The sequence below is a fragment of the Mixophyes fleayi genome, chromosome 8 (assembly GCF_038048845.1).
Source record: "Mixophyes fleayi isolate aMixFle1 chromosome 8, aMixFle1.hap1, whole genome shotgun sequence".
NCBI lineage: Eukaryota > Metazoa > Chordata > Amphibia > Anura > Limnodynastidae > Mixophyes > Mixophyes fleayi.
The window spans coordinates 23,762,398-23,787,318 of record NC_134409.1 but is presented as its reverse complement, the minus strand read 5'-3'; the positions used below and the strand labels follow the sequence as shown (position 1 = coordinate 23,787,318).

Genomic DNA, 24,921 nt, shown 5'->3' with positions numbered 1-24,921 from the left:
TACCTTGTATGTCCCTGTTTTATGTATGTCCTACTTTACCTACTGTGCTGTGCGGGGCTGCGGAGCACTGTGGCACCTTACAAATCGACGATAATAAGAATTCTCCTCCTTTTTTGCAGAACTGGACATAGTCAAACAATCCCCACTACTTATTAACTGGGGAGAAATAGGTCTGTTTATTAAATGTGAATACTATTATCGTAATGTTGGGGTTGTTTGGGGGGGATCAAAGGCATATTTTTTTCAAATGTGAATGCTGTTAATTTAATGTTAAGGGTTGGATACATGGAGGGAGGCCTAATTATTACATGTGGGTACTTTTGATTTTATGTTGTGGCTGTTTAGGTTTAACTTAAGACACAAACTGCAACAGGTAGTGAAAGCTGTAAGAACAAGTAGGAGAGAGCAGGGCAGTCTGCCAATTGGTTCTGGTGGGTACAGTCCAATTTTGTGTGACTGTACCATTTGCTGGGATAGTCAGGATATATGTCCTGCTTCACACTGTACTGCTTGGGAAAGCAGGGGCAAACGCGGGTTTTGCAGAGGGGGGTTTCCACACCACGCGGCCAGTGGGCGTGACCAGCATGCATGGGGGCGGGGCTATAATTTTAGAGATTGCTTAGCTGCTCTCCAACTCCCCATAATATACATGCTGTGTGCACTACTGTTAGGTGCATGCAGCTCTCTCTTTTCGAACAGAGCCATGTGAAGCAGGGTCCAGCCACCTCAATTATACAGTGCCCCAAGTTTGGAGGGGGGTTTCCAGGCACCCCCCCCCTTTCCCTCGGTTTGCCTATGGAAGGGTAGCAGCATAGACCTAGCAGTAGTGCACAAGTATTTGAAGGGGATGGGAAGAGTTGGAGAGCAGCTTAGCACCATCTAAAATTATAGCCACACCCCTTGCATGCTGGTCATGTTCACTCTGGTGGCATGGCAAGGAAACCAGTTCTAGAAATTCGTTTGCACCTAGTAGTACAGGGCATTCAATTCCCCAAAAGTCTACTGCATTATGCAAAAGATGCATGCTGCAGTACCGTTTACAATCACCAGGTGGCACAAAAATATTCCGTCCAGAAGGGCTGGAAAAGGGATCATGAAATAATTACCTTTCTGCTACACATTTCATCTGGAGTCCCACCTTACAAAATCCTATAAACTAAGACATTGACTCCTAAAAGGGTCTGTAAATGTGTAATATCATCTATACTGAATATCATTATTTTTGTGGGTTGTCTTTGTGTTTAATGATGATTTGTATCTGAACGTCTGCTGAGACACGTACCTGTGAATCAAACTATTTATTTTTAAAACAAGTTTAAAGGTCATACTTTGGCCAATTGTAAAGCTGAGACTTTGAGGCTGTGCACAAGGAAGAGGAAATAATTGTTTAATTACAAGAAATCATTTGTATGACAAATTAAAATGTTTATGAGCTATAGCCCCATCCTGCCTGATCTGATTGCTTTCCAGTTGTTGGACGATGACACCAAACGACCAGATCTGGTCGAGTGATTAGAATAAATGTTATTTTTGGCTATTCCAGGTGTATTAAACGCTGGAAAATTTGCTTCTGTTAGGTGAGAAAAGATCACTTTGCTGCAGAACTGTATAGAAAGGAACTGATTAACCTGTAAATTATTGCAACCAGAACTGAATGATGATCAGAAATGACTATGATGTATATGGTATGAGTACTTTACGGATCCAGGGGCAAACGCAGGATTTGTAGAGGGGGGTTTCCACACCATGCCACAAGTGGGTGTGACCATCATGCATGGGGGCATGGCTATAATATTAGACAGTGCTTGGCTGCTCTCCAACTCTTCCTATCACTATAATATAAATGGGCAATGCTGCGTGCACTACTGTTAGGTGCACGCAGCTCTCCCTTTTCAAGCAGAGCCGTGTGAAGCGGGGGCAGGGTCCAGCCACCTCAATTATACAATGCCCCAGGCTTGGAGGGGGGTTTCCAGGCGCTAGGAACCCCCCCCCCCCCCCTCGGTTTGCCTATGGGATCATAGTTCAATCTCTGATCCCTGAGTACTGTGGAACGGTTTTTGAGTTAAGCTGGGTACTTGGGCTAGACCCACAGGTACACTTTCTATAACCGGATAGTCTCTTGTCTTGTCTTGTCCCTCCCCCCCACCCTCTATCCGTCTGTTTTCCTTGTCTGTTCTCTATGCCGTCTTCGGGTTATGTACACTAGGTCATAAGATGTGTTTTTTGTTTGTACCAATATTTTTTCTCACTTTTATTTACTTGTTTGATTGTTTATCTAAGCAGTGTGGATTGTTCAATATAACTGATCTGCTGTATGTACTCTGCAACCACTGCTATGTTTGTAATATGCTTTTCTAAACAATTCAATAAAAAGCTTTTAAGTTAAAAAAAAAAAAGAAATGACTATAATGTTCTTCAATACATCATTTGATACATTACCTGCATACATAAAATCTGAAAAACCTAGCATCACTGTGTGTGTATGGAGTGTAGATAGTTTCTGCAGACGGAGCTACTAGTAGGAGCAAGTGCGAATCCTGCATGTCTGTGTGACCGTTCACATGACACTTGCGGCACTGCAGCTATTCTGCATGTACATGTCCCGTCATGCGCTGACAGGCAGAGCTTGGTTATAGATATTACGGAAACACACTCACGGGACACATCAGTATTATCTGCTGCTTACAACACAGTTAATTGAGAGCAGTGTGTCTTGTGACCCCTCCCATTGCCCGCCCACAAAGGGGCGTGTCACAACTAGAGGATGACAGAAGCCACGCCTCTGCTTCGTGCAGTCTTCTCTTAACCCCGCCCCCTCTGTGTCAGTTCAATACGTGTAAGCGCTAGCAGGTTCCCGAAGGCCCCGCCTCCCCCCGGGAACGCCCCGTAGGCGGAGCGCTGGCCGTCAGTGCTCAGGCTGCCGGCTCCATGCGCCCCGGGACCCGGCGGAGGTACCATGAGGAGCGGATGCAGCGGGGCCATCCCGGGCCTCCTCCTGTTGCTGGCGCTGGGGATCCGCATCGGCGGAGGTAAGGAGGAGGGGAACGGGGGTCGGTCGTCACCGTTCTGGTTTCATTGTCATCTTCACCGTTCTCCTGTGTCAGTGTCCTGTCCTCCATCACACCCAGGCCGGGTTACATCAGCACCAGCTGCCTCTGACATTGTCACCATCCGGGGTTATCACACCTACTGCTCTCCTTATCTCAGTGTGTGTCTCACTCCCTGTATCATCGCCGCATCAGCCTGCAACCATCTCATTCAGTGGCTGCTGACCTCCCCCCATCCTGTAATCCTCTCACTCCCCTTTATCTGTCTGTCCCCCACTCATTCTACTGCTTCCCCCCCACCCAGTGTCCTCTCAGTACCTGTCCCACTACCCCCTCTTCTGTAACCCTCTCACTCCCTGACTCACCTTTATCTATATGTCCCCACTCATTCTACTGCTTCCCCCCCACCCAGTGTCCTCTCAGTACCTGTCCCACTACCCCCTCTTCTGTAACACTCTAACTCCCTGACTCACCTTTATCTGTCTGTCCCCACTCATTCTACTGCTTCCCCCCCACCCAGTGTCCTCTCAGTACCTGTCCCACTACCCCCTCTTCTGTAACCTCCCACTCCCTGACTAACCTTTATCTGTCTGTCCCCCACTCATTCTACTGCTTCCCCCCCACCCAGTGTCCTGTCAGTACCTGACCCAATACCCCCTCTTCTGTAACCCTCTCACTCCCTGACTCACCTTTATCTATATGTCCCCACTCATTCTACTGCTTCCCCCCCCACCCAGTGTCCTCTCAGTACCTGTCCCACTACCCCCTCTTCTGTAACCCCCCACTCCCTGACTCACCTTTATCTATCTGTCCCCACTCATTCTACTGCTCACCCTACCCAGTGTCCTGTCAGTACCTGTCCCAATACCCCCTCTTCTGTAAGCCTCTCACTCCCTGACTCACCTTTATCTGTCCCCACTCATTCTACTGCTCACCCTACCCAGTGGCCTGTCAGTACCTGTCCCAATACCCCCTCTTCTGTAAGCCTCTCACTCCCTGGCTGCCCTTTATCTATCTGACCCCCACTCATTCTACTGCTCACCAGCCCCCACCCAGTATCAGTACCTGAACCACTAGCCCCTCTTCTGTAACCCTCTAACTCCCTGACTCACCTTTGTAAATCTGTCCCCCATTCATTCTGCTGCTCACCCCCCACCCCCCCACCCAGTGTTCTCTCAGTATCTGTCCCACTACACCCTCTTCTGTTCCCCTCTCACTCCCTGGCTGCCCTTTATCAATATGTCTCCACTCCTTCTACTGCTCATCACCCCCACCCTGTGTCATATCAATACCTGTCTCACCAGCCTCTCTTTTGCACCCCTTTCACTCCCTGGCTCACCTTATCTATTTGTCCCCACTCATTCTACTGCTCACCACCCTCACCCCAGTGTCTTCTAAGTAGCTGACCCACTACCCCCTCTTCTGTACTCCTTGTAACATCACCTCCTTACCCTAAGACAAGTACACCTCTCAGTACCTGTCTTTTCACCCCCATCATTAATTGGCTCATCACCCCTCAGCCAATACCCCACTTACTCCCTGGCTCTCTCCCCAGCTTTGCCCCCCTCCAACTGCGAGGAGAACCAGTTCCAATGCATGAACCAGCGATGCATTCCTAACCTATGGAGATGCGATGAGGATGATGATTGCTCCGATAACAGTGATGAGGAGGGCTGCCGTGAGTTCGGGTTCAGGGGGGGCACCGATTATACTGTTTGCTCTGCCACTGAGAGACCACAGCTGCGGCAAAACCTCTTGGGAGGCAAAGCTTAAAATGTAACTGTGAATGACAATTATGCATTCCAGTGCAGTATGCTCTGTGTCTAGTGCTCTGGCTGACATGATTTACCCCAGAGACAAATCCATTACATGTTTGATAGGTATCCCAGGGTTAATATTACAGTGCCACACTGTAGTGAGCTTTACAGGATGGCACATGTAGTCATGCAGTGTGCTTATAGAGTATTGCATTTATGAAGATGCTTAGAGGAGGTTTGAACCTCAGGATATCCTAATAATATAAGCAAATGTAGAACAATCAGTGGATGAGTTTTTTCATATCTTAACTTCTCTGAATAGGTCATGAAACCTCACATCATGGAGGTCAATCTGACTTTGACCACGTGTTAGTTCTTTTGTTGAATCATTGTTTTATAACCTTGTAGTTGGGTCTTTATATATAACATAGATATTATCTGTAACTACAAAATACATCTGCTATAGGGTATGCTGTTTGCAATTATTGTGTATTGTGGAAAAGTGTGCTTTATGGTGTTGCAAATATAGATCTTATATTTGACATAATCTCCTAACTGCTATGTGCCTGCTATTCTGTCTTCCCCGGCATCCATGTGCATTGTATTTATAATCTAAACAAATATGTCCCTTCTATTCAGTATATTGCATTGTTTATGTTATGTGGTCCAAATAATGTCATAGCTCTATATTATCTACATTATTTATTGTGACATCTATAGGATGATGTCTAGATGTCACAGGCTTCTATATCCTTAGTGTAGACATGAGAACCTGCAGTCTGTATGTTCTTGGCACCTGTAACACGTAGTCTGGTTACTTTGTAGCTCCTATTGAAAATGTCTTCCTCCATCTTTACCTTTCCCTATTCAGTTTGTCATCTCTGTGTGTTATCAGATAAACTGGATGTAGCCGCTCTTTATGAATGAACGTTACCACCTACCAATCATTGGCAGCAGGAGAGCATCAGATGTAGTCACATGTAACAGAGGTGACCAGTAGGAAAGCAGAGATTGTGTACACACCCCTATCCCTGTGTGTTAGTGGGTGTGCCCAGCATTAACCATTACAAACCTTTACTCGTCTGTCACCACAAATTGAGTGATATTATGAATTTACTACACAATGATTGGTTTATAGATCACATAGGTATTCATTGTGTTGGTATATAGCATACATGTATAAGATCTGCGGACATATAGTCTATTTCCTCACCTAGTGTGGGCTCAGTTCTCTGCCACCACATGCAAACACTGCTGTGTCTGGTTACATGAGGAAATAAATCCGTGTCCTGCTTTGTCATGCTGTCAGGGCATTTTCACTAGTCACACCCACCCCCATGACACACGTCTATAATTCTGCCACATATTTCTATTGATCCCATCAATCGCCTTCCTTGGAAATTCACACTGTGTACAGAACTCTTTACAAAGATTTGTAGTAGTGGATTTTCATTTGCATTTAGCCAAAAGTGTTTGTTTATCTCCGTAGGGAGATTGCAAATTTGTGGTCATTCTATAGACCCAAGCAGAAATATTTAAACCTCAAGAACATTTAAAAAAACAAACACGTATGGTCCCACTTAAATACCTTTTTTAGATAGAGGTTTGGTAAACAAATATGTGTTTAAATAAGCAGTAGACATATTTAGATCAGCAGTAGAGATGTTCCTGGCAGCAAAAGCCTTATCGCATCTGATCATGATGCAAATAGGGAGTCACAGGGTCAGACTCTATCACAATTTAATCATTCATCACTGTTTGCTGTTATGTCAGAATCACTTGAAAGGACATTCAAGTTAGTACTTCTGGTCATGTGATATTTATTTTGTGATCCACTTTGTGCCAACATTGGTTTAGATGCCCCAATCTTTAAAGTCATATTATGAGTTCCTATATTAGGACATTACAGCCCATCCTTTTATATTTTTGCTAAAGCCAGAAAGTATCTATTGCCCTTGTTTGGTCTTTGGGAGGGTCACATTAAAATAAACAACTTTTGGAAACAAGACATTGGTTTCAGGGCTGCATTTAACTTTTTTCCTTTTTAGTTTAATTTTTTTGCTGTTTTTACCATCCACTATTTTCCACATTAACTTAATGGAGGGGTCAGTTTTTGTTATAGAGGTATAGGCATGTTTCTTGCGCAATAACTAATTTAAGGCATATTCATTCTGTGTCTGCAACAAGTGTAATTATAGTCCTGATTGGCTACAAAATTCCGCATGTCGTCTTGCTGACTAATATACATATATATGGTGGGAAATGTACCAGAGCCGTTTATTGTCAAACCTCCCCGATCAGTCTTAATTAAAACTTGCTTTTTTTTTGTACTGTATATTTTTGGGTAATATGTGATTTAATGGAGCGTGTTTTGCTTTTGGAGACGGGTTGAATTTATACAGCTGTGTCAAATTCTATTGCAGGAAGAAGGGTTACAGGAATGTTAAACTGAATTATTAATGTGAGATTCACTTCTCTTCACCCGATAACACTAATTGGCGTTGGGCACTAAGATCTGAGTTGTGCTTTCTTCATGCAGAATTCTGACAGTGGCTGTGAGTGCTGTGTATTTATATCTGCTTGGTTGTGCACTATCTGATGCAAATAGCATGCTCTATCATCAGTTTACGGTGCGGAGCTAGGAGCTTGATACGAAGAGACTTTTAAATGTAGGCTTGAACTCATGCAATATAATCCTGACAGATCTGATGATGCTGGGAAGCTGTGTAATATGTAATATGTATAATGTTACATCTCCTAAACTCTACCCATTGTTAGCTTAGTTCAGCCACATTGTGGAGCTGAATCAGCACCAGCAACAGAGGACAGAGCCAACATCTACAGTATCAGAACTGCATAACCTTCTGCAGCAAACATAAAGGACAGGCAGGGCTTAAACTCCCATAATAATACTAATAATTGTAGTGTACAGTTGGTCAATATTATAAAAGAGGGACATTTACAGGGAGAAATCTTTATAACTAAAACATGTCACTGTCTCTGGAAATTTAGGACCGTTGACAACTATGGGATATAGTCTCTAAGTTTTTCTTCAGTATTTGGAACCTAACTATATTTTCTATGTATTCTTGTACTACTCGGTCATAAATATTGGATTTTCTATTGCATTTGTGTCAAAGATCAGCTTGGATAAATCTGAAATTAATAGTACAGAGTAAAAGGATATGTTTCATCAGCCTCGATATGAAAAACAAACAAATTAGGCCTCATTACTAAACCAGTAGGTCACACCCATGTATGATTATTTTTTGATAAAATGTAGCCATAAAACTGTGCCCTTATCTCCCTTGTACTTCCTGCAAAAATACCATAGGCATGAATTAGCAGTTGGTATGGTCTGTCCTGTGTGCTGAAGATTCTGTGATTCCTATCTCATGTGATCGTTCAGAGCTAATCAGGAGCCCCCCGCTTGCAGACCTTACAGTGTGATAAGTGCATGGAAAGTTTCCCTGCCAGTAGGATGCTTTTATTAATACTCATGAGTGTTATATGTGATCAGAAGATGGCTAACTTCATGCAAACATTTAGAAAGGTTAATATAAAATAAGTTATAGAGCTGTAACAGCAGCACATGTTAATTATATGGGCGCCACTTGACACAGAGGAGGAGGATGAGCTGTTTTAAGTGTCTTGCAGCCGGGACAGCAGCTTTTCTGATGTCCCTTCCTCCCCAGTGCTGGAGTCTGGAGTAGGTTGTCTCCATCCCACTACTGAGGATTTGGGGTCTTTCCTTCTTGGGTTCTTGGATCTGGTTGATCACCAGGAGTAGGAGCTGCTTCAAGGTTTTTGGGCATTTGTTTAATCCTGTCATCCAACCCGATTCTGCCCAACTTTTTGAAGATGTCTTTCAAACCCTGGCGGTGATCTCGTGGGTGGGGGCGGCTCAGTCCGCAGCATGAAACAGCAGATCAAAATAAGTGGAAGTAGCGCTGGTGAGTTACGTTGGCGCCCATAACAGCTGCGTAATGCGATTGCTGCAAAGCTGTTTTTGATTCTCCCGCTGTCTGGCATGATCATTTAGTCACGGACTTGGGTCGGGCCGCAGGAGATTTTAAACAATGGTTCAAGTGGAAGCAGCGCTGCTGAATATTTATAGTGGCACTGACTGCATATAACTAAACCTACAGTACCATAAAGTACTTGTAGGAGGAAGCTGGACACAAGTCATTAGTATGGGGTGCGTTGAAGCCATGTTGTGCAGGAATCCAGAGGATAGTGCAGAAACCTTCTTCACCTCATGATACACATGGAGACAGAACGGCTTTACAGGTTTCAAGTCCACACAGATACGTACATACAAAGCTTGGCCTCTGCATGTGCACAGAGACAGGACTACTGGGCCACAAGCAGCTGTTATGGCGCACGCGCAGTGATGTCCCATTTTCATATGCCCAATTGAGAAGAATGTGAGCCCTTGGAGCGCATGACTACCCCCCCCACTCCGCCTCCCCAGATTTTACTGTGGGGCCTGCCAGTTAAGTATTAGTCCTCTGTATGGAGCCTGAAACATACTATAGACCTCTGAGGAGAACTATAGACAGTGTGTGATATTCGTATGCAGGCAAAATAAAATTAATTCAGCTAGACCCTGCCATATGTTATATGTGTGTGTGGGGGGGGGGGGGGGGGGGCACGTTTATTTTGGGAGGGGGTGGCTGGACGACTTTAATGTGATTTCTAGCGGTACATTTTTGTATGTAGTCTATGGAGTGTTTTATTTTTGTTAAAGTTTGATTTATTTTTAATTTGCAAAGCAGGATGGCTTATCTTTTTATATCTTGCCTTAAGCGGATTTGCATCGACTTGAGTAGAGAAGATAGTATGTTGTTTACCTAAAGATCTCGAGATTGAATTCTCTGTTTATATAATCCAGTTTTATGTGTAGTTTTATAATATCCTTGTTGAATAATTTAATACCATAGAGACATTTGTGTACACTTTGTGACACACTTTTGTTAAGTCAAAACCTGGACAATTTTATTATAGAATTTTTTTTTTTTTTTTTTTAGTGCTTATTATAATCTCTGCTATTCCCCAGACTTGAGGTGGCAAAGGATCTAGGACAGTGATTCACAACCAGTGCGTCTGGATTTGTGTTCCTAAAACTATCCTGATATTTCATAAGTTGTTAGGACTTCTGGGAATAAGCCACACCTATTCAAGAGAATAGACTTCTTGGAAATGCGAAGTACATGGCAACACTTTAAGTGTTGCTGTTGTTATCTTTTAGAGCAGGGCAGAGTCTTGTGCCTTTACAGAATTTCCACCTACAACCAGGCTGTTTCGACCTTATTACAACTCATCAGTACAGGGTAGATTTTTCGGGTTGGCTTATAAAGCATTATGGGCTAAATAAATTGGAATCAATGCAGTGCAGATGATTTGTGAACTATATTTAAAGTTATTGAATCAGCCAATGTTTGCCTTTGTTTTATTGATTGCTTTTTAAATGTAGTCATATTTGTTCATGATTCTGTTCTTTCTAAGGATATTTTAACATTAATGAACAGCACGGTGGCCCAGTGGTTAGCACTTCTGCCTCACAGCACTGGGGTCATGAGTTCAATTCCTGACCATGACCATGACCTGTGTGGAGTTTGTATGTTCTTCCCGTGTTTCCTCCGGGTGCTCTGGTTTCCTCTCACACTCCAAAAAAAAAACCTACTGGTAGGTTAATTGGCTGCTATCAAAATTGACCCTAGTCTTTGTCTGTCTGTGTGTGTGTTAGGGAATTTAGACTGTAAGCTCCAATGGGGCAGGGACTGATGTGAATGAGTTCTCTGTACAGCGCTGCAGAATCAGTGGCGCTATGGTTATGATGATTAATGAACCACAAAAAAGATTTAGCATGTCACAATATCATAATTGGGAATTGGTGATATAGTGGTTTGCGATACCAATGCATTTACTAATTTTCCCTCGATAAGAATGGATGTCTTTGGAAAAAATTGTTGATATTTAATTTCCCTTGTCTCTCATTATTTAAGGGGTTGATTACACATAAGAGCATAACGTGAACGCGGGCGCTGTTAAAATAAAATAAAAAATGAGCAAAATGCGATTCATTCTCGTTGAAGTTTTCAAAGCAAATTGAGGGGCTCTACAAAGGAAGGGTAGCACCTGGTACCACCTGCGCTCTGACAGATGGATGGCAAACATGACCCTTAATGATCTAATTGATTTCAATTGGGCTATTAAAGGGCATTGTGATTGTTTCAGAGCCACAGCAGTTGTGTTATTGTGCCAGGTACCCAATATGCCTGTTGATATTGCAGCGCGTTCAGCCAGCTTAAGTAATGTTCTATTTTATCGGTGAGTGTACCTGCGATTCATTGCACTCACATGAGACTCACGTAACATGGCTGACCTAAGGCCACACTATGGTCCCCAGTGAAAACCCTTTTAAAGAGTGTCACTTCCATTAGTAAGATTTGCTTTCCGGTGACCGAGCTTCAACTGTATTACTGCCATTAGTACACGTGGGCTCCACTGACAGACCGGTTGAAACATGTCCTACCCATTAGTACTCTTTGTCCTGAGTAATGGTCTGTAAAACAAGCCTTTGCCATTTATTTGTATACTTTAGTCTCGGGTGACTGACCCTGCAAGTCGTCCCTGAAAGGCAGTGCTAAAAGTAATGGGAAACTTTATGATACCATCCTTTCTTTTTGGTGTTAAAGTGTGTTTAGTCACTGAATAAACTCCAAATGCCCCGATTGGGGGTGAACCAATAGTGCCTTGCTTATAGATAGCTGCTATAGTAATCTGATTACCTTTCCTCAATTTATTTTGTACTCCCGACATCTGTGAATGTGGGTTGAAAGCATTTTGACAATCATCATCATCACCATTTATTTATATAGCGCCACTAATTCCGCAGCGCTGTACAGAGAACTCAGTCCCTGCCCCATTGGAGCTTACAGTCTAAATACACACACACACACACACACACACACACACACACACACACACACACACACACACACACACACACACCCATTTGTTTGCAGCCAATTAACCTACCAGTATGTTTTTGACAATTAGAAAGAACATGTGTACTAGATATTGGGGACTGAAACAAGTGTGATCGCCTGGGATTCTAATGACAATGCATGTTCTTCTACAGCCATTGTGTTATTGCACGTTACTCAGTAACCTACACAAGATCACAACTAATGATGTAGGACACCAAGCAATGGACTGGAGTACACTTATTAAAGATCTGTAATTGCAATTTTAATATGTTCATCATAAAGGATTTGTGTACTGTTTGGGTGATATTTCAATCGAGCCACAGTTATAGTAAAACTATAATATGTGCAAAACTCTGGAGAGAAAAATAGTTGTAGTTGGTAAAAAAAAAAAAATATTATTGAGTGTGTCCTACTACTGTTTGTTCACAGAGAACTATGGTTTCATAACTAGATATTGATATTTGTGTGTGAAAGAATGGTACACATTCCGGCCCTTTAAAAATAAACCTGCCCCTGTCACTGTAGCCCGGGAGGAAAATACATTGTTTTCTTTCTGTTCTTATTAAATGTTTTCATACCATCGCGGTTTAGTAAACACGACTGAGGCACTTTATTGTTTAATAGTTTAAGAATTTCAGGTATTGCACATTACATAACGATCTCCTGTCTCTGTGACTCATGAAAAGAATATTCTTGAAGTTTTACGCATTCTTTGCCGATTTCAGACCTTTTCTTCTTAGTTTGATTCTGTTGATCAAACCCCTGTTTCATCCCTGCTGTCTCCTTTCAGCTGGAAGTTCCGCTTCGGGGTGTATGACCCCCAATTGGCTTTTGTTGCTGTGTGAAATCTCAGATGATCCATTTTGTGAGGTATAAAAGGCTTTTTACAGAGAAGGGTTGTTAGTTGGGAGAGTGGTAAAGAGACGTGAGAATACATATTCTAGGTGATTAGGAATGTTGCTGTATTTAATTCTGTTTTTTCCTGGAGATCTCAGTTTATTCCTAGGCTGCGGAAGCATTGTGGTGTCTTTTTAATTAGTTATTCTGTTTCACAGATTAGCAAATTCAATTACTTCTGTTGTGTTCTTTTATTTAGCCCAATTATCATGGGTATCCCCGTCCTCCTGTAAGAATGTTACTGAGGTGTAGAATTTGAGATCCGATCTGCCAGCTTTTTCAGTATTCTCCATCGACATTCGGGAATGAATTATATGTCGCCTTGTAGCTGCTTTGCATCATTAGCTTTACACTAAAATGACAGCTTACTGTATTAACAGAGGGATCGGTTACTTGTCACCTGCATTAGGTTAATTTAGCAGTCTCGGCGGTACCCTGTTCGCTGTCAGCTGTTAGTTTTTAGAAATATATGTGTGTATGTATGTATGTATGTGTGTGTGTGTGTGTGTGTGTGTGTGTGTCTAGAAGTGGACAGAAGGTTGTCTGTCTCTTCTTTGGCTGGGTGGTTATTTGGGAGGGGAAACACACACCAGGGGCTAGATTTACTAAGCTGCGGGTTTGAAAAAGTGGGGATGTTGCCTATAGCAACCAATCAGATTCTAGCTGTCATTTTGTAGAATGTACTAAATAAATGAAAGCTAGAATCTGATTGGTTGCTATAGGCAACATCCCCACTTTTTCAAACCCACAGCTTAGTAAATCTAGCCCCAGGTGAGAGTTCTTATTTAACTGCAGGGCCATTAATAATGGTCCCTACACACATCCCAAAATAAAGGAGATACTCCCTGCTGTGATAAATAGGGAGAGGAAGAGATCGTCTCTGCGGGGACGCTACCGAACAAGAGCTTCTGACAAAAACAGAGAATATATAGCAGGATATATGCAGTCGTGCTGAAATATTATTGTTCAATAAATATGGCAACTGTAAGTGTCTGGTTCTGCATTGTGGTTTTCTGTTTATTAAAGAGCGACTGGCAGTCTTTAACTCCACGATGGGTATTCACATGTTGCTGTGAGGTTCTAAAGCAGGCCTGTCCATCCTGCGGCCCTCCAGATGTTGTGAAACTACAAGTCCCAGCATGCCCTTCCAGCTATCAACTGGTTGTCTACTGGCAAAGCATGCTGGGACTTGTAGTTTCACAACATCTGGAGGGCCGCAGGTTGGATAAGCCTGTTCTAAAGCATGCTTAGTCAACCTATGGCTCACTAGCTTCTGGGGAACAGAAAGTCCCAGCATCCTAAAATATATATAAAACCCTTAAAGGCGCAAATGTAATCTCATAAAGGGATACTTATATTTTAGTATATAAATGTCTTCAAGATGTAAATGCGTCTCTGATAAAGCAGGTCACTCAGTGCGGTCGCAGTCGCATAAAAAAGAAAAATAAATAATAGTATAATACCGTAGGGAATATAAACCTCTACACAATAATAAATAATGAATAGTTCATTCAGTGTTCATAGGAGAAATGTACACAAATCCAGAATCTAGTCCCCCAATGTTAGGGTACTCGCAAGACAACAGTGGATTATAAGCCTTTAAATCATATCTTTCCTGTTTCATCCACCTGCTTCAGTATGTCACAATATAGAATTATGGTCTCCAGTAGGTATATAAACAAATGAAAAGGTATCTAGCATAATACCGTTTTATATATAAAAAATTCAACAATATGAAACATACGTGAGAACACTCACATTTAGCAATAAATAATACACAGCGGACAAGTAATGGTATGTACACTCCTACCAGGGGTAGTGTGGATGTTCAGCAGTATGCAGAGATATAATCACATGGCCCCTGGGATCAGTCCAAGCAACTGGAACCTCCTCACATCCAAAAATGTTATGGTGTCTAATCTTTATCTCTCTTGCTCCAACATGTTTCGACTATACAAGTCTTTTTCAAGGTGCATAGAGAGCTATAGAAATTCCTTCCTTAAATACTACCCCTAACCAATAGGCTGAGGGTGTACAGAAGATGGAAAAATTCTTATATAAAACTTAATTGTAGTCCAGTGGTTTGGACCCATCCCAATAGGCTATAGTTAAAAATGAATAAAAAGCGAACCATAAACAGCCATAACAAAACAATGGAAAACGATTTTTTAGAAATATATATATATATATATTATATTGTAGAAGTGGACAGAAAGCCGTCTGTCTCTTCTTTGCGTGGGTGGTTATTTGGGAGGGGAAACACACACCGGGTGAGAGTCCTTATTTAACTGCTGGGCCATTAATAATGGTCCCTACACACATCCTACAATAAAGGAGATACTCCCTGCCATGGTAAATAGGGAGAGGAAGAGATCGTCTCTGCGGGGACGCTACCGAAGAAGAGCTTCTTACAAAAACAGAGAATATATAGCAGGATGTATGCAGACGTGCTGAAATATTATTGTTCAATAAATATGGGTCCTGTAAGTGTCTGGTTCTGCATTGTGGTTTTCTGTTTTTAAAGAGCGACTGGCAGTCTTTAACTCCACGATGGGTATTCACATGTTGCTGTGAGGTTCTAAAGCATGCTTAGTCAACCTATGGCTCACTAGCTTCTGGGGAACAACAAGTCCCAGCATCCTCTGGCAGTCAGGTCCTGCTGAGTCTTGTAGTCCATCAGCTGAGGAGCCACATCTTGCCTACCTCTGTTCTAGAAAAGCAAAAAGTCTCTAAACTAGTCACATGTAACAATGTTTGACTCCTTCACTGAACTTACAGCGCATTAGTGCTAAGTTCTCCGCGATTTGTAACGCAAAATACTAACATTATTTAAAAGTTGGTAACTGTATCTTATTTTCATATTTTTAAAGATTAACTTCAACCAAAATAGAAAATTCCTTTTTGTGTAAATTTCAATAAGTTATACTTGAATACTCAATATTACCAAGCAAAGACTTTATTTGACATTACTGTATATCAAAGGAGGTATATTACTGAGCTTATGTAATATACATGACATAACTGGAATATTTGTAAGTAACTAAATATGGCTGGCATGCTTTGCAACAGGTTGCCATGTTATGAGAGAGTGGCTTCTCTAACACAGCAGACAGAAAGTGACTGACAGCTTGACAGACTTGCTCTGCAGAAATGCATTGTATGGGTTAGTAGCTATATACTTAGTGTCAGGGCCAATCAATGTCTGCTGATGTTACAGCAAATTACTACATTTTCGGCTATCTAGCCTTTATCTAAACCCATTACCACATGGTCTTAAAGATATAGGAGGGACTTCAGCTACTTTTAATGGAGCAGTACTGGCATTTTAATTGGAACCCAGTGGTTCATACTCCCAATTTAATAATTGTGTGGTACCTCTACGGTCCAGTGCTGTGATCCTCTCTACTACTGAGGTGCGCCTTAACAAAACAGAATTTTACGTCCGGAAAGTAACTGCAGGTCAGTCTAGTCCAGTGATTTCAAATCCCCCTTGGCTTACCTTTCAATCGCCCTGTTCTTCGAGTCGAATCCTCTTCTGTTCATCGCAGTGAATGTCGGGCGTGATGACGCCATCACGCCCGACATTCACTGCGAGCGCAGCGTGGAAGAGGGAGCCGGATCGCCACCTGAGCGGTCAGGTGACCGCAAAAGGTATGTTGTTTTGTTTTTAATACGAATCCTGCCTCGGGCCCCCTTTTCCGCTGGGCCCCCGGGCACCTGCCCATCGCGCCTAGTCGGAAAGACAGTCCTGGCGAGGAGGGCATCGGAGGACCTACTGAATTAGGGGGAATGGTGGACCCCAGGTCAAACAGCAGTAAAGGGTTAATGTATTATAGTAAAGTGATAACTGTCACACTATAGGAACTCCAGCAATTTCTTTAACCACTTGCTGACTGTGTGCCATATTAAAACAACGCAATAATTTCTACTTAACCCTTTACAGCTGTTATAAAGGAGAAGGTGGAAAATAGAGTTGGCACTCTCCTGGGAGTGCAGACGCCTCTGGTACTGACTGCTCCAGAGTCTGTGCCAGGAACAATTTGTCTGTTCCCAGCACTTAGTGTTCAGAGTGAACGCTTTGTGCTGCTTCCTTTTTGGAGAGAAAATACAGTGACATCACTGCTGTGACATCACAAGGTTCCCCCCACTGCCAAAGGCTGAGCCTGCTAGTACTATTGGATCCATATGAACTGGAATTAATAGAAGCAGCTCTTCCATGAATCCTTTATAGAGGAAACCCATCAAACAAAAATGTGTCGCTGTAAATTAATAATAAGAATAAACTAAAATTAAAATGTTTTATTTACAGCCGTATCATTCATTCATATTTAAAATAAACTACATATATTTGTATCGTAACTTTTGGTAACGCTAGCTGGTTATATTTTTTTGGGTAAATTTATAAAAATGATTTTGCCCCCCAAATAATGGGACCCTGTGTCATTTAAGGTAGGTCCAAATTGTATTACATTATTATTCTTAAGTATAATTTGGAACAAACATTGCTACTTACATTTTATTTCTATTTCTAAAGACCTATATTTCACAGCTTTGTGCAATTAGAGCCACTTTTATGGAAATATTTATTGTATTTCATATTATTATATACTTGGCTTGTAGATTATGGTAACATAGTTAAAAGGGGATTTGTTATTAATTCAAATCTGAAGCCTGAGCTGACAGGTGGCGAAGCTTAGCTATGCCTAGAATGGGCGCATCTGGCCGGACACTTTGGTAATTTTCCACCAAATTTCAGACACTATCAATAGAATGAATACAGCCTTGGTTACAGAGAGCCTCATTAGGACACTGTTTTACAGGATGCTAAATCTTGGTTATCTGAGCAGATCTACTAGAGAAATAGCCTATCGGCAACTACTGATGGGCTGGACTTGTTCCTACGAGCACCGATAAATGGCAATATCTGCATATAATGGTTTAATGCTTATTTCCTCTACTTTATTCCAATTTAAATGTTTGTTTTTATCTACTTTACCAACCACTTTTTCCTGGGTTAACATTTCTACGTTGGTTTTGTATACGCATCTGAGAGTAAATATTATGACGTTGGTGTAAGCAGTTTTACTTCTAAAGCTAAGATTTGGGCATTTATACACCTACTTTTTTTTTTTTTTTCCCTTTTTCTTTTTTCAGTCCAGAATATTGCTTAAAATCATACTTTCCAACTCTCCTGGAATGTCCGGGAGACTCCCGCATTTTAGGTGAGTCTCCCGAACTCCCGGGAGAGTATGGCAATTTCCCGAATTCTGCCCACTTCCTAGTGAAGTGGGCAGAATTTGGTCCAAAAATGCTGCGATTCTCTGTGAATCGCGGCATTTGGCTCTGCCCCCGGTGTAATATGCCGTGTTTGCTGCATTATGTCACAGGGGGCGGGTCCAAAATGACACAATTTTTTTTGCGCCTCCGCTCCCCTCCCACCCGCCTCCCTCGGCAGGCTCCCGGAAGCCAACTTTAGAAAGTTGATAAGTATGCTTAAAATATGTGCATCAGCCCATTCACACATACATCACGTGCATATTTATATATTGATCACCTTTATAAATCATTAAATATAAAGTAGAAGAACTGATACATACAATAGTATCTAGTATTCGACTATTTCAAACACATTAAATACTGGATTTCCTGTAGGTCTAGTAAACACACAGCGGGGTTCTATTCTAATTCTAAAATGTTATAGTTCTGAAGGCTGTGGGAAGATTGATAGAAACTGGTGCTAATGAAAAAGCTGCTGTAACCAATAGCAACCAATCACATGCTGTCCGTTTTTTTTCCTATAATTTTTCGAAAATAAATGCAAATACATAGTTGGTGTAGGTTATAGCATAGCTTTACTGCTCATAAGTTTTCATGACTCTCCTCCGTTAATTGGCAAACAAGCTTACGTAAACTTTTATACATGTTCACTTTCGTTAAGTTGTGGAAACATTTATTTTCATATATGTTTGTGAATGTTACAAGCTGTATTTATACACAATTCGCATGCATTTGAGATGCAGTGGGCCTTTAAGGTTCACTTAGTGGACAGCACTAGTGACGTTAGGCGTGTTTTGAGAGGGGTAAAACATCCTGAATATCTGGTATTACCAGCTACATTTCTGTCCCTTGTGTGACAGGATTCTCAGTGTCCCAAATAATATCTTTATTCTGCTGTATGTATGACACAGTACTCTTCATTCTTGTTCAGTTATAAAAATATAATTGGTGTCTCTGTCTATTTGGTTACATCCCATCTTGGAATCTAAAGACCTGTAGGTGCCCTGAGGAGATGTAACCTTTATCTACTGAGTTATAGGAACTGATACGCATATGCCATTTCTCTGACTCCATTCTCTTCTGGAAACTTGATTCCTTTAAACTCATTTATAGGAGCATCCATGTGGGTGTAACGAAGCACTGCCGGATCACTGATCCTAAATAATACATGTCATTATATGAAAGACGTAGTCGTATATCAAAAAATCTATATGTAAAGGTTACAACAACTTGTCATAACCGGATAGAGTTTTTACTTTTTGGAGGTTTACAAATGGGCTGTATACTGTAGAAGAATTATTTGTGTCTTCATGCAAAGTCGATTGAAGTACAGAACAAGAAGAGGCTTTTAGGGAGGAACACAAGACAGTTGTTATCAGTGATCTCGTGTAAATATCCTAATTTTGTCATTGTATGGGTAATTCTACATATGTATTTGAGAATGCTACATATGGCATTATCATATTGCCTCGACTGGCAATACATAGTGCCCCCATCCTTTTACTGCCCCGTAATGGTGATATAGGTTTATCTTTGTAGAGCACCTGTCACCATAATAATGGCAACATTATTGTGAACACTTGGAAAAGAAACCCCACTCCCCATTTTTCTGGGACCCCCCATTCTGCATTGCATTGGGCAGCACACGGTGGCTAAGTGGTTAGCACTTCTGCCTCACAGCGCTGGGGTCATGAGTTCAATTTCCGACCATGGCCTTATCTGTGTGGAGTTTGTATGTTCTCCCCGGTTTCCTCCCACACTCCAAAAAAAATACATACTAGTAGGGTAGGTTAATTGGCTGATATCAAATTGACCCTAGTCTGTGTGTGTGTGTATGTTAGGGAATTTAGACTGTAAGCTCCAATTGGGCAGGGACTGATGTGAATGAGTTCTCTGTACAGCGCTGCGGAATCGGTGGCGCTATATAAATGATGATGATGATGATGATTGCTGGGGTCCCAGATATAGGACCACCAGAATGGTGGACCCAGGTTGTGAGGAGGCTGCAAGAAGACCCCTATGTTGGCTCTGCCTCCAGCTCCCATGATCCCATTGCCTCAGGGTGCCCACGCAGTGGTCACTGCACAGTAAATATTGGGGGCAGGGACTGTGAACGCCATTGTCCTGAAGTGATGTTATGAAGACAGTAGGAGGCGGGAAATTCAGTGATAGGTCCTTTGTTACTCTAGCAGAACTAATACCACCAAGAATTTCATCAGCGCAGCGAAGAGGGTCCCCCCACAATCTGTCTTTGATCCTGAAATGTTTTACCTTTTCTCCCCCATACGCCAGTATGATCGCCTACCTCACCATTGGCAGCAATATGTAAAGGAGTCCGAGGAAATAGATTGAGCTACATGGTAGAAGTGTAAAACGAGAGCATCCCACTGGCCCTGTGCTTTGGGGGAAGGATAGAAAACTGGAATCGCAATACTTGTTCTGTTCTTATAACACAGCCAGTTACATCCTTCTTTGATGGTTAAAAGACCCAAAAAGAAGCTGTTGTTTGTGTCCACTTCTGGCAGCTGTGTGTTAGGACCCTACGTAATACCCCATTACTGCTGCCGTTACTGTGAACGGTTCGTTGGCATGTGTACTGGGGCTTAGTGGGTGCTGTGAGCCGCTTTGTATCACATAAAAGGTATTTTGCATGCCCTTGGTGAATTCTTCCACCTATATGTGGGTCTTTAGAATGCATAGATGTAGCGATTGATCGCATTGCTGTTGTATGCATCTTTCTTGTCATTATAAAAGGTTTGTTTCCTCTCACCATGGAAGCAGTGTGCAGCCACATACGTCATGCTAGAGATGCCAGGCTGGGCATAAAGTAGACAAAGAATGTAAGAGTTTCAGCAGCTCCTGAACGCGATCGGACTGCAGAGTATGATCTGGAACAGTAGGCTTTGTGCACAGGAGCATGTAGGCCAAGGGGGGAGGGGGGGGGGCGACGACAAGGAAATGAGGATTTGTTCTTTGCTCAAACTTATGATTTTATTTTCTCAATGAAACTATAGGAAATCTATTGTCAAATATATAATACATGACATTTGCTGTGTAATTGTAGCATGAGGTGAGCGTGTTGTATTATTTGAATGTTCACGTACCTGGCGCTTTCCCTTAGCGGAGCCACAGGAACTGCACACTGATAACACTGGGTTTTCTAGGGGCTCGGTTATTTCTGTATTATAGCACTGGAAAAAGATTGCCATTAACTCTTTTAAATGGGCCATGGGAAAGGATATGAAATGGAGGACCAATAAGATGCCATAACTCCATGCTTGTGACTTGGTTGCCACAGCCCATTTGCCTTTGGCTCAGGGCTGTGAGACAATTGTCGGAACCTTTGGAAAAATGGCGGCACGGAGCAGCCACCGGGCCTCTGGTGAATAGGGTCATTTTTTATTTTTATTTTAGCACACTACCTGGGAATGCAGCTTTAAGTTGTGTGTGGTTTCACATGCAGCAGCTTATATTACACACCCTTGCACAAAGACACACAGGCTGAATGGCATCATGCAGTGGTGGGGGCTTGGAAACTGAGCTGCCGTATGTTTGTCACACAGTACCCTGGTCAGCCTCCTGCAGCAGTCGGCACTGAAGTATGAGCGGTAGTACTGCTATGAATGATGATAGTGTTCATGGATATTGGGAATTGTGGGACATAAGGTTGGGTAGGTTGCTGCTATGAATAGGGGACTTGAAGTTCCAAGTTTGTGCAGTGTGAGTGGGGAGGGAGGGGGGGTAAGACTTATTGGAAATTCTTTTTTGTGTGAAAAATAATATGAATGGGAGAGCTGGCTGCGGGTGTAACTGCCAGCAGTGAGACTTGCAGGATGGGAAGTTGGGACATGAAATCATTTTAAGATTAGTGTGTTTTGACCTGTATCACTTTTAATTTAAAGCGGCAACGTCGGGTTAAGTGTTTAAACACTTAACCTGCGGGGTCCTCACATTGCCGCTTTAAATTTAAAGTGATACAGGTCAAGATGACGTGAAAATCTACTGACAGACACCTGACTTTGAGTCACCATCCTGCTACGATCGGAGATGTACAGCGTCGGTTTGGACGTAATCTGCTTATATTACAATAATTTTTTTTACCACGTTCGGATTTTAAGTGTAGTACTCCTCAGTGTCGGAATCCTGATAACGATTACCACCGGACTTTCCAACAATGTGACAAAGGTTGTTTGTGCAGCAACCACTTTACTGCGGTGTATGGTCATCACTGAGAAAGCTGTGTGATATCAAAGTAAGATATCACTGCTGGTACAGTGGCTATAAAAAGTTTGATGTTACATTGTAGTACAAGAAGTTTTATTTATGGGAATTCTTACCACCGATTGACACAAAATAGTCTAAGGAAACAACTCTAAGGGGGGTATTCAATTGTTAGCGAGATCCCCGGAAAACGAGCGCTCCAAAAATATTAGCGTTAATACGGTAATTACTCGCTGAATTTCATCTCGCAGCTCAGGAGAAATTCAGTGAGTAAACTACCGTATTAACGGTATTTACGCGCATATTACCGTATTAACGCTAATATATTTTGAGCGCTCGTTTTTCCGGGGATCTCGCTAACAATCGAATACCCCCCTAAGGAGGATAACTACTAAACTGCGGGTTTGAAAAAGTGGAGATGTTGCCTATAGCAACCGATTAGCTTCTAGCTGTCATTTTGTAGAATGTACTAAATAAATTATAACTAGTATCTGGTTGCTATAGGCAACATCTCCACCTTTTCAAACCTGCAGTTTAGTAAATATACCCCTAAAGATTTTTTTTTTTTTTAACTACAGATAAAAACATACAATTTATTACTTAACCCATTTTGCTAATATATACCTAAAAAATAAATCCTGAGGCAAGCCATTGACTTCAGACGCCACATAGTTGATTGGAGTCCACCTGTTAAATTGGTTCAATCGATTTCATTATAAATGAGAGGTCATGTAAATCCTAGCTCACAGTGGGGGGAAAAACAGCCACAAGTAATCTGACGAAGATCCGCAAGATATATGGCCGTGTTCCGTTTCCTTCATTAGAAACTATTCCTCATTTCTCATTTACTCATTTAATTTTCACCTTTCCCTGAAATAAGCTTAGTACAGGAACTAAGGAGAATAAAGTAAGAAGGGACTATGCTACAACATCCAATTAAGTACACGTAGTGATATATTGGCCTGTGTGAATCTACATCACAGAGCATTATAATTGGGTTATGCGCACCTTGGCTTCTACTGCTACCTAATAAGTGTTACACTAAACAAGAAAAATAAGAATTTTCTAGATGTGAAGGTTTTGGAAGTGAACATATTCTGCAGTTACAGGACAGAAGAAGCAGAATAATAGATTATACAGATTAAAGTTAGACATGTATGAGAAACTCTCATTATACTGAAAGTGGAGAGGACGGAGTTCAGACATGGTCAGTGACAGATCTTTCAGGAATCGCAGAACTTATTGGCCGTGAAGTCACAGTTACCTGCTCGGGGGATGTCTTTGACCAAAAAAAGCCTTAGGTGACATAACATAGTGTATTGAAGTATACCCTCCTAATTCTCGTTCACTGGCCTATAGCTATCATTCGAAAAGTATGTTCGTAATGCAGGGAAACTGTACTTAACAGTGAGAATCTGTTCATTGCAACAGCTCCATTCTGTACATTGAGAAGTCTCTTGGACAAAATGCTGGTGGTTTAAGGCTCTGGGGACAGCCTCGTTCTGCTGGGACATTCGGAGCACTAAACCTTAAGTGTGTTTCTCAATATAAAACAACAAGTTGCAACATTCACAGACCAGTGCATATGGTTAAGGAAATTGGCAGACCGTAAAAGGGGAACATTGCACTTGTGCGAAGGACTTCAGCTGAAAGGTAGCAACCAATTAAGTACAGGTAGTGATATATTGGCCTGTGTGGCTCTTAATCTAAATCAGAGGTCATTATAATTGGGTTATGCCAGTGGTTCCCAAACTTTTGCAGTTCACTGCACCCTTAGAGTCTCCAAATTTTTTTCAAGGCACCCCTCCAAAATAATTACTGAGCAGTCCTGTTTTAGGAGTAGTTTGGTCAAAAAAAATGGAATAAGTATTTAGGTCAGGACAGAAATACTTATTTAGTTGTATGCAAAAATGCCCCCTCTGCATCCAGACACTCTGCCCTCTCTCACGCTGCCCCCCCCTCCTCTGCCCTCTGTCACGCTGTCCCCCCTCCTCTGCCCTCTGTCACGCTGTCCCCCCTCCTTTGCCCTCTCTCGTGCTGACCCCCTCCTCTGCCCTCTCTCGCGCTGTCCCCCTCCTCTGCCCTCTCTCGCGCTGTCCCCCTCCTCTGCCCTCTCTCGCGCTGTCCCCCTCCTCTGCCCTCTCTCGCGCTGTCCCCCTCCTCTGCCCTCTCTCGCGCTGTCCCCCTCCTCTGCCCTCTCTCGCGCTGTCCCCCTCCTCTGCCCTCTGCCACAGGAGTGCCGCGGGCCAGCCAGGGAAAAAAACAACACAGTTTGGGAACCATCGGATTATGCTCATCTTGGCTTCTACTGCTACCTAATAGGTGTTACACTGAACAAAAAAAAAATAAGAGTTTTCTAGATGTGAAGATTTTGGAAGTGAAAGACTGTTTGTTGTCTTTTCTCACCCTTCCCTATTTACTGCAACACTCAGGGCTACTGTTTTTTTATATACTTTCTTGAAACAGTGTTGCTTCACCCTGCAGACAATGTAACCCGTAGGTTTGGCACAGAGCTGCTTTTCACTCCATGTTTAAAGGGCAGCGTCTAATCAATCCAAATTAAAATCCTTATTTTCTATGAGTTAAATGGAGAGGGTGTAACATAGGACTTTAATCGTTTTGAACTATTTAAAACGCTGTTTTTTTTATGATTGTCCAAATAGCCAAATTAAAATGCTTTCCAATTGAAATGCATTATAATTCAGCAGACCTCTTGCATACGGCGGT

General features: G+C 42.2%; 1 protein-coding gene across 3 annotated transcripts in view; it reads left to right on the top strand.

The window, feature by feature from the left end:
* The first annotated feature begins 2,894 nt into the window (after window positions 1-2,894).
* The window catches only part of LRP8 (LDL receptor related protein 8), a 120,131-nt gene continuing 98,104 nt past the window's right edge, over window positions 2,895-24,921 (top strand). For 2 of the 3 annotated variants that reach the window (XM_075182114.1, XM_075182113.1), the window contains exon 1: window positions 2,895-3,029. In XM_075182114.1, the coding sequence (XP_075038215.1) occupies window positions 2,957-3,029 (73 nt within the window). In that variant the 5' untranslated portion in view covers window positions 2,895-2,956. Of the gene's footprint in view, window positions 3,030-4,602; window positions 4,726-24,921 lie in introns of all 3 variants that reach the window. The other variant, XM_075182112.1, reaches the window with a different exon arrangement.